This window comes from Penaeus japonicus, unplaced genomic scaffold (genome assembly GCF_977035675.1).
Source record: "Penaeus japonicus unplaced genomic scaffold, GWHDUDI00000001_assembly GWHDUDI00000001, whole genome shotgun sequence".
NCBI lineage: Eukaryota > Metazoa > Arthropoda > Malacostraca > Decapoda > Penaeidae > Penaeus > Penaeus japonicus.
Genome location: NW_028234403.1, coordinates 1,537,965 through 1,547,964, shown reverse-complemented (window position 1 = coordinate 1,547,964; position 10,000 = coordinate 1,537,965). Strand labels below are relative to the sequence as shown.

The 10,000-nt window shown below is 55.5% G+C and overlaps 2 protein-coding genes across 5 annotated transcripts in view; both read right to left on the bottom strand.

Annotated features, from left to right (window-relative positions):
* The window catches only part of Mhcl (Myosin heavy chain-like), a 246,631-nt gene that overhangs the window by 162,677 nt on the left and 73,954 nt on the right, over window positions 1-10,000 (bottom strand). The window lies entirely within an intron of this gene.
* Window positions 1-10,000, bottom strand: part of LOC122247200 (uncharacterized) — a 14,795-nt gene that overhangs the window by 2,022 nt on the left and 2,773 nt on the right. For all 3 annotated transcript variants that reach the window (XM_086550009.1, XM_043006232.2, XM_043006234.2), the window contains exon 1: window positions 1-10,000. This exon is cut by the window's left edge; it is cut by the window's right edge. In XM_086550009.1, coding sequence (XP_086406135.1) covers window positions 1-10,000 — 10,000 coding nt within the window.

The following is a 10,000-nucleotide window of genomic DNA, read 5'->3' as shown; positions in this document are numbered from 1 at the left end:
CACGTCATCTAATTCACCAGTGCCCCTGGACCTTCGACGAACCTCTGGCTCCGCGATGTCGACCTCCGTGGTCGGGGTTCCCACGAGGTAAAACTGCATCTCCTTATCCGGGAACCCCGGTACCGTGGTCTGGGCAGGGGCTGTCGCTGCTGTTTGAGGCAGCGGCTGATTGCTGAGCGGGAGGAGGAGGGGAGGCACCTGGTGGGGAGGCAGGAAAGTGTTAACGGGAGCCTGGAATGAGGGATGAGGCGCCATGTTGGGTGGAGGAAGGGTGCTGAACCAGCATCCTTCGTGGGACGCCTGGGAGGTCTGCGACAGGCGACGCATCAGGGCGTCGGAATCCACGTCCTTGGCGACGTAAGATCTTCGCTGCACCCATCTCGGAGGAGGGGCCGGAGGCTGGCCAAGGGCTTCTTGCGGGCGCCTCGGGGGGGCGGGAGGATCTTCGTCGGAGGTGTTGACGCACATGGCGGGGGCGGCGTAGAACTCGCCGGAGCTACAAGAGTGGCGATCAGGACCTTCACTATCACTCGGGTGCGCGAGGGCCGAGGTTGGGGCCACGCGCCCACTCTGCACGTTGTACACGCCCGCCGTGCCCTCGCCCAGCCCGGCCGAGTAGCGTCGCGCGTAGTTCGACGAGGGTGAGGTTCCTGCATCCACTAAACCAAGATCACTATTGTTGTTGCTGTTATTATTATTGATGTTGTTGTTGCTGCTGCTGCTGCTGCTGTTATTGTTATTGTTATTGGCTGATACATTATTATTATTATTACTGTTACTATTAGCCGACCATTCTACTGGCGGAGGGACGACACCGTGGCTCGCCTCTTTCTTCTGATAACTCTCTAGTTTTGGTCCCAGATACTTGCTAGCTTTCTTCAAGCTGTTTTTAAATGCAGAAACAAAAGTTCGGTCCGAGCTCTTCTGCGAACCCCGGCGCGTCCGCGGTGGGGCGCCGCCAGGAGGCTCTGCTGGCAAGGCGTTGTCGTCGCATGCATGTTGCTCTGCCGCTGGTTGCTTCAGCTCGTAATCCGTCACGTCGCCGTTGTCTACATGTTGACCGATTTCACAGTCATCGTCGAGGTCATCTTCGAACATGAACATAAGGGCGCTTTGACCCTTAAAGCTCTGAAAGTCTTCCAGTCCTTCGAAGTCGACCGCCGCCATGCCATCCTCTTCCTGCCAAATATATCCAAGGAGTGACTGGTCCTCGCCGCTGTAATACATCGTGCCATCGTCGTCCAGCATTTCGTCTGAGAGCATCTCGAGGGGGTAAGGCTCGTCCTGACCCTCAGGCAAAGTAGGGTCTCTCCCGACGTCGGATTCTGACCAGACCTGATGGCCGTATCCGACAGGAGGCGGGGGAGGAGGAGGAATGTCAAATTTCTCTTGCTCTTCGTACCCGACGCTGAAGGAATCGTCCTCTGCCGGGTCCCTTGGGATGGCCAGATTACTCAGATCCAACCTCTCTTCACAAACATAAGGCTGCTTTTCGCGTTTCTTTGCGTCCCGAGACTCATTTAAGACGTTCATATTCTTGGATCGTCTCTGCTCTAGTGAGCGGCACTTCCGGTCTCCCGGCTTCAGTTTAATCTTCGTCTTCACGAACAAGAAGTCTGCGGAGTCCGAGTCACTGGAGACGCGATCCGACTCGCTGTCTGACTCGCTGTCTGATTCCCCATACTGCTGCAGGTCGAGCTTGGTCATGAGGCTCAGGTGTTTGGTCTTCGCTTTGCAGACGGAAGGGAACACCTTCGGCAGCGGGGATATCCTGAGAGCTTCAAGGTCCTCCGAGCGCAACATGGGGCCCGGAGGTCCACCCGAAGAGCCCTTCACTTTGGTCTCGCTGTTACCTGACGAGTCTTCAGGGACGTCACCCAGTTCTTTCTCAAATCTGCGCAGCTTTTCTTCGAGGCGACGCATCTCGGCATCCATCGTATCGAAATCTTCGTCGCTCTCGTAGCCCGTCCGCTCCTCCTCGCTCTCTGGCGGGTTCACAGCCAGCAGGGCGCGCCACTGCACCTCGTCCTCGTCCTCATCCAGCGGCAGGAGGTCTCGTCTTGCAACTGGGCCGCCACTCGACGTCCACGACGCCTCGGATCCTGTAGACGAAGCCGAAGCCGACGCTGAAGCTAACATGTCGGGGTCAGTCATGTGGCCCCCGGAGGAAACAGAGCCGTCCTCAAGGGCGTCGCTCCCGGGCTGCCTGATCAGGACTAGAGGGCGTCTCGCGTCCGGTCGTATAGCCTTGGCCATGCCTCCTGACGAGCTCGTCGATTGCGTTCCTGTCATGCTGCGCGATGAGGTAGCTGACATATCTGCTGAGGAAGTGCCAGATATCCCGGAAGACTGCGTGTCTGACGTGCTCTGCGAGAGAACTCCTGTCCCAAGGCCAGCCTCTACAGCCGAATGCTCTGACGTCGCGGGCGAGGTTTCCATCAGCGTGGGGGAGGAGGCCTGGAGTTGCTGGTGCTGATCGACTTCCGGAAGACTCAACGTCTCTGTAGCCGTGGCCACTAGCGACACGTCGTCCCTCGCGTCGACGAAGACGTCCTCTGCCTCGTCATCCTCCGGCGGGGGAGGACGGCTGGGTGGCTGCTGGTTGGGAGTATCCACACGGACCACCGTAGCAACGCTGGTGCAGCTGTGACTGAATCCATGGCCAGGATCTGGCGTGGCAACTTCCAGAGCCTGTTCGTAGTCGTCCTGAGATCCTTCTCTTCCCAGTAAGGAGCCCCGGCGATCACATTCCCTCGGTGGCGGCGGCGGCGGGGGCGGAGCTAACTCTTCGACACTCGTCACCAGAACGCACACCCCGCTCTCCAAAGCACCCAGGTCGCCGTCTCGTGTGGCAGGCGGGTTCACCGGTCTTGCGTGGGAAGGCAAAGCTGAACCCTCAAACTCGTCCGTCGCTGAGGGATGTAGATCGTTCCGGCCACATTCGTTGTTAATGATCTTACTCGTGACACACACCTGGGCGTCCGTTTGTAGCAACTCAGCAGGGGGTGGCGGGGGGCGCGGTGGTTCCGGCGGAGATGGGGGAGGGGGTGGGGCGTCCTCCTCCACGTCGGCGCCGCTACTATCCCCGATTTCTATATTCGATGACGACGGCTGTTCTTGATCACACAAGTCGGGGGCGGACTCGTCAATAAAGAGGAGATTCGACTGATTACTGAGCAACAACGAATCCCGCGTGCGTCTACGCGGCGTATTCTCCCCTGCGGTAACACCTGCGGGCCGTAGCGCTACCTCCCCGCCGGCATCTCCTTTGGCTTCGCTCGTGCCTTCCACGTGGTCTTCTTCGATGAACAACTCATTCTTAGCGCCTGCGACAGATGCATTCCCGTCCGATGCAACAACACTGCCCTCGGGTAGATTCCCCCTGTCACTCGTCACAATGTTCCCCTCGCCACACTGGCCACTTCTCTTCCCGGCAGACCTCTCACTCTCCCGGCCGTACCTGAGAGGGACTGCATTGAGCCAGGTCTCCGGCCCGAAGCCACAGATGCCACTCGCTCGGGAGGGAGGGAGACACACGGGGGTCGGCATTCGGCCTTGCGATCGTCGGGAGGTGATGTGGGGCTCCTTCGCCGAGGGCCTCGCCGGAGGTGCTCCATCGCTGGAAGTCTTAACACTGGATCCTGCGCCAACCTCTGCTGATACTTTGATCTCTTCGGGAGGTGTAGTGTCAGATATACCTGTTGGTAGCACCATATCAGGCTGATTTTTATCAGCCGTCGATGGCGTGACATTACCCAGATCACTGACAGATTTTAATACCGAGACATTAGTTTGGTCTTTGACAGCCGTTTCCCGCGTGACATCATTCTCCTCCTTAACACTTGCCGGGAGTGTGATATCAGTATCGACTCCGAAATCCTTGCCAGCTGTGGCGTCGGCATGATCCGTGACCGCTGGCAGCATTATAACAGTCATGCTCTTGGCCATGGGCTGTGATGGAGCCTCACTCTGATTACTAACAACTGTCACTGCATCAGTTTGGTCGCTGACACCTGCCTGAGAGACTACCCCGCACGGATCATTAACAACTGAAGTCTGTTCTACGTCTGACTGGCCATTCAATGCAAGAGGGGGCATGGCGTCACTATTATTCTTAACATCAATTGTTATACTATTCTCATCCTTTAATGTTGGCGTGATTGCATCATTAACATCCTTGGTGACAATCTTTTCATCTACGTGTAGTTCAGGTCCTGATTCAATGATGTTAACCCGAGGCTTGCATATTTCACTCCTACTTTTGATATCTTCATTTTGAAACACTTTTTTCTCATTACTCTCATCCTTTTCCTCGTGAACTTTCTTCTCTTCATGGACCGCACAGTTCGTTGTAGTCTGCGACGCACTTTTCCTCTTTTGAGGAACAATTTCCCTCATAAGTGGCGCAGAACTTTCATTTCCCGAGTCACGACGGTCAACGGCCGGGGAGCTCGACTCGCCACGAGCGTGAGATGCAGCCCCGACAGGCGACTCGCTTCCCGAGCACGAATCTCCACACGAATCGATTGTCATTTTGATCTTGTTCTTCAGGGCAGCGTCCAGGGGAGCGATGAATGGGCGTGGGATCGGCGGCAGCGCCCGCTCTGCTCTCGAGCTGGATTCCGACTTCGCGGCTGCATGAGGAGCCCCGCGTGCCTCCTGCACCGCACTCTCCTCCTGAGCAGCGCGCAAACAATCAGACACGGCCTCAGAACTACCCGAACCTATCCGCGAAGCTGATTTCGAGCGGGTCGTGGCGTCGCGATCGACCACGAGCGGATGAACGTGACCTAGCGAGGAGTTCCTTTGCCTTACGACTCGATCCGGCGCGTCTAGCTTGGTACGTGTTTGTTGATGCTGCAGCTTAGTACCGCAGACGATATCCAGCGGGAAGTGAGTCGTTCGCGAACGCGGCCGGACGCACACCTGTTGCTGGATGAGCGCCGCACGCTCGCTGATACCCGGCCCACGACCCACTACAGACGCACTTGGCTCCGCGCCCACACTCTCCTCTCGGCTCGGTGTCCTTCCTCTGCCGCCGCCGATACTCGCTGTTCTGTCACGTTGCGAGGCCGGGGACGTGACAGCCGGTGCTTTCTTTTCGTCACTATGGCACTTATCTGTTATTAGCTGCTTATCACTAGTGTTGTCAATATCACTTGCCCCAGAATCAGACAATCTTCCGGAATCGCCACGCACGGTCTCGTTCCCATGTGTCTCCCCTGGGACGTCTGAAGAGGATTCCTGTCTACACGAAGTTTCCGAGCTGTCGTCACGAACTGAGGCTCGTATCTGCTCCGCCGCCTGCGATCTATTACTTTCTCCCTCGACACTATCACTGTCAGACGGTAAAGCAGGTGGCTGTGAAACAGATGCGCTGCCTGCGGAAGGTGGTGAGGTGTTTTCAGTTTCTGAATTGCACTCGATAGATATATCCTGAACGTGGGTTTGCATGCCGTTAGTTGCATCTTTTTCGATATTTTGCGATATACAATTGTCTTCTGCAATAAAGAGCTCGTTATCAAGATGACAAGATTGCTGTGCAACATGCAATCCTGTAGAAACGTCTTGCAGAGGCGGTGCTTGAGTATAACGTGACGAGGGAAGTTTCACCGGCGAGGGAGGAACTTTGGCACTCTCTGTACTTGTTGGATCTTCCCGCACCGGTTCAGCAATATCTAACATTTCAGCGTCACTCTGTTGCCCTATGTCATTAGTCCTTTCACCAATATCCGTGATAGTATGTTCTGTTTTAGTGTCAGTCACCTGTGATTCTTTCGCTGCACATGGTTTATCCTTAATAACGCTCTCATTCCCATGCACGTGCTCTTGTAATGCAATATGCTGATCAGCTGTCGATGATATGTAATGAGAATCTTCCCCTGCGGTTTCATCCTTGCTCTCCTTCGTAAGGTGTGACTCAACGAACACAATCGCCGCATCACTGTTTGCGCCGGACATCGAACGCGAAACAGGCTCAGCAACTGAAGGTACTCTATCCTCTACTTCCGAAGGAGACGAGTTCTCGGCCGGTAGAATCTCGCCGGGTTCCTTCGAAGGAGCCCGAGACGTCACCGGCGAGGAAGGGCGAGGCATGATAACATCACTGCTCTTCTGAGAGAGCTTTTGCTTACGGAAGTCCGTCGAGATAACCGTAGTTCCTGCCTCTGACTTCCGTTCGGGCGGGATCGTGGGAGTCTGCCCATGAGATAAACTGGAGGGAACATCGCTCGACTGCTTCGGCGGCTGAGGAATAGCTGGCTCCGTAATTCTAAGACACGTGTTTCCTTCGCCCTCGCAACGGCTGACTACCTGCTCCACTGGCATTTCAGTAATAACGAGTTTCTCGTCGACAGGTGGTTTCGCGTCCCCTTCTTGAGCGCCTAGCAGGGGTGCGACAATAGCTGTATTTTCTTTTGTTGTCGTTACTTCCTCAAGGGGCACCACAGCGTCTTGAGATGTAAAAGTCTCACAGTCTCCACTAGTTCTCATCTCTCTTAAATTAACATCATTCTGAGCTATCGCTGATTGCGAGGCGGTTCTGAGCGGTTGTGTTTGTTCAATACTCGCAGTGGATTTCCCCGTAAGTTTTGGCTGAGAGCATGTGGTAGTTCCGCAAGTCACATCTAGGTCACTACCTGGTGCCACAGGGCCACCAGAAGTGGCACCAACTGTGCCACCAACGCTACATACAGATTCGGGTGCGGTGATTTTCGCGTCACCGTCACAAGGCACTTTACTAGATACTGTACATATATCTTGTTTATCTGATATACTCTTGGGTACATCCGAAAAATGAGGTAATGACTGACTACTAGAATTATCATAGGCACCGCTTGTGGAACTTAAACCGCCATCCCCTGTAACACACTCCGTTTCAGTCTGCTCTTCTAAAGATTTGTTCTCGATTATAATACATGGTCCATTTGGAGCTGAAACCTGAGTATGTTGTTGATTCTGCCCAGTAGCATCACAAGTGTCCCCTGGGGTATGGGCAGGAGCCGCCTGAGTGCGGGCGGCGTTTTCACTGCACCCATTTCGCTGAGATAATTCGTCCCGACGAGCTGCTGCTGAGCTCTCCTGGGCCGACGGCGACGCCGGCGGAACGCCTGGCCCGGACGGAAACTCGAAGATCTGCGATGAGACGGGCGAAAAGAGGGGCGACATGGCCCGAGACGCAGGCCCCGGGGGCACGGACGAGTACCGTGTCTGCGACATCTTCCTGGGCAAGGTAGCGGAGCGGAAGAGAGGGTAGGGGTCAGGAGAGGCTGGCCTCGACCCCAGGCTGACGCCGCAGAGCTTGATGAAGGAGCCTCCTCCGCCGCCGCCTCCTTCAGCCTCCTGAGAGAAGCTCGGGTGTCCCCCCTCCCCACATCCCCTGTACATCTGCATATCACACACGTCAGAGTTCCTGTTGGCACGGTTGGTCTGCCACGTCGAGTCGCCCTTAACGCGGAAGGTCACAGAGTTGGTAATGTTCTGACTCGAAGAACTTCTCGAGCTCGTAAATACTGGTAGCAATTTTTTGACTTTTACGTTTTCGTTTTTCACTATTTTAAACCCATATATAGAACTTTGGCACTTGTTTATATCAGGATGTTGTTGTGCGGTCGAAGTGTGAGGTGGGCGAGAGCCCGCTACACTCTCGTTGTCACTGCTCATGGTCACTAGTTCACCATCACTATTAATAGCTGCCTCCCAATCCTGATCGGAGAGCACTAATAGCCACTCATCACAGTCGCCGTCCTCTTTACCACACGGAGCCGCATCGTCACTCCCAAACACAGGATATTCCCACAGTATTTCCCCCACGAACACCAGCACGGAACCGATCACCTCCCCCGGATATCGCGGGGCGTGTGCCTCCCCCACCGTGTCATGGCTACGACTGCCCGCACACCCGCCACCAGTGCCAGTCTGCTGTAGCACTTGGCACTCATTCCCGTGCGGCCGCCGAGCCAGGTCGCACCCGTCCACTAACACTGAGGTCCTCTCACGCGCTCGGCCGTCGGACATGGCTGGAGGCTCCCCCTGCCTCGCCGGGCACTCACTCCCCCTGACGTGAGTTCCCCTCGCTCCTCCCGGCAATGGGAGGGCGCTCAGCTCCCCGCCGGCGTCCTCTCCCTCCTCCAGCACTCTCACTGGGCGGGCGTACACGAGGTCACTCTGGCAGGTAGGCATCTCTCCCTCCTCTCCCTCCGCCTCCTCACCTCCAGCGCCACGGGAGACCGCAGGAGGACCGCCACACACCTCATTACCGATACCACACGTGCCTCTTATCGCACACTCTGGAGAGCAGGCGCCGCTGCCACTGCCGCCGCCACCGCCGCCGCCGCCGCAGCGCTCACATGCTCCAGCATCGCCCTTACCCTTCACCCTCCGTTGGGGATTTTGAGAAGTATTTACAAAGGTGGCGAGTTGTCTCCGCTCCACGCTCCCGGGCGAAGGTTGCACTCGCTCCACATCATGTTCAACAGATACGGGTTCAGAACAACCTTTACCATAAGAGGGGACGAGGAGCATTCTCGGCATCCCGGAGCATTCCTGAGAAGAGGACAAATAGCAGCGTGTGCGAGGCGCCCCTCTTGCCCCGAAGCCAGAGCCACAAGGAGATTGGAGCGCCGTAGAGTCGCTTCTCGGTCCTGCGGGGACGCGGGGTTGCGCCTCTGATGCCGCGGGCTGTGGTGATAGTTGGGGCAGCTGCTGCGGGGGAGGGGAGGGGAGAGGAGGAGGAGGAGGAGGAGAGCGAGGAGGAGGAGGAGGAGGAGGAGGAAAAGGATGAGGACGAGGAGAGGAAGAGGGGACTGACAAAGAGGCCACGCGATGAAGGAGAGGGGGAGGAGGGGGAGGAGGAGGAGAAAGAGGAGGGGGAGGAGGAACAGAAGGAGGAGAGAGAGGAAGAGGACGAGGAAGAGAGCGTGGAAAAAGAGAAGAAGAAGGATGGTGGGGAGAAGGAAGTGTAATAATAGGATGAGGAGGAGCAGCAGCAGGGAAAATGGGAGGCAAAGGAGGACAAAGAGAGGATGGAGGAGGAGAGAGAGGAGGAAGACGGAGAGGGAGAGGAGGAGGAACTGAGGTAGGAACCCTAGTAGCGCTAGCAGGCGGTATTACAGAAGCACTAGTCTGAGCAGGAGCAGAGGCAAAAGCGCAGCTAGAACTACAAGCAGGAGGTTTAGTCACTGAATTTTCTTTAAGCATCACGGCAAAGTCATTAACAGGTTTTAGGTTCTCGCGATTTAAGATCTCCATGCCGTCTTTAGAATCTTTATCATTCGTGTTTATGCCCGAGTTTACACTGATGCATTTCATGTTAGCTGCAAAGGAATCTTGTTCACAACTGAGATCTGTATGATTTATGAGATCTTTGTTGCCTGGTTTGACTGAAAGTTCATTACACACATCCACATCCTGTCGTCCGGCACCTTTAGCGTATCCACACGCTACACTTCCAGCCAACGCAAAGCTCTTGTTCTGCTTTAACACAACATTTTGATCATAATCCTGGCAGTGGTCATCATCACTCTTAACACAGCAAATGTTCAAATCAGAGTCCAAAGGTATAACATATTCACACTCGTCTTTAAAATCGCCGGCACCCTTGCTATTTTCCTGTGTAAAGCAGTCACCAATGTCCTTTGTACGGAAGCCGGTGTCATGCTGTGGAGAAAAGGCATTGTCATCTTGCTTAAGATTGGTAACATCATCCTGAACACAATACTCAGCCTCCCCTTGCGGACCCGGAACAGCGCTTCCTTGTTCGTGGCAGTTTGTATTAACCCGAACACCACATCCACGATTACCCTTTGTGTGTTCTTCCCCACTACACTCTGAGTGTTTCCCCGCACCCTCAGCATATCCGGGCGTGTGAACATCGTCGAGTGGGGGCGGGTGTCGCTCGCACTCAATCACCGTGACCCGCTTCTGGTTGTTTCGCTTAACTGTACACTGAGTGTCGCCGAATATATCCGCCATGTCCTCTTCACTCTCCTCATGGTGATGC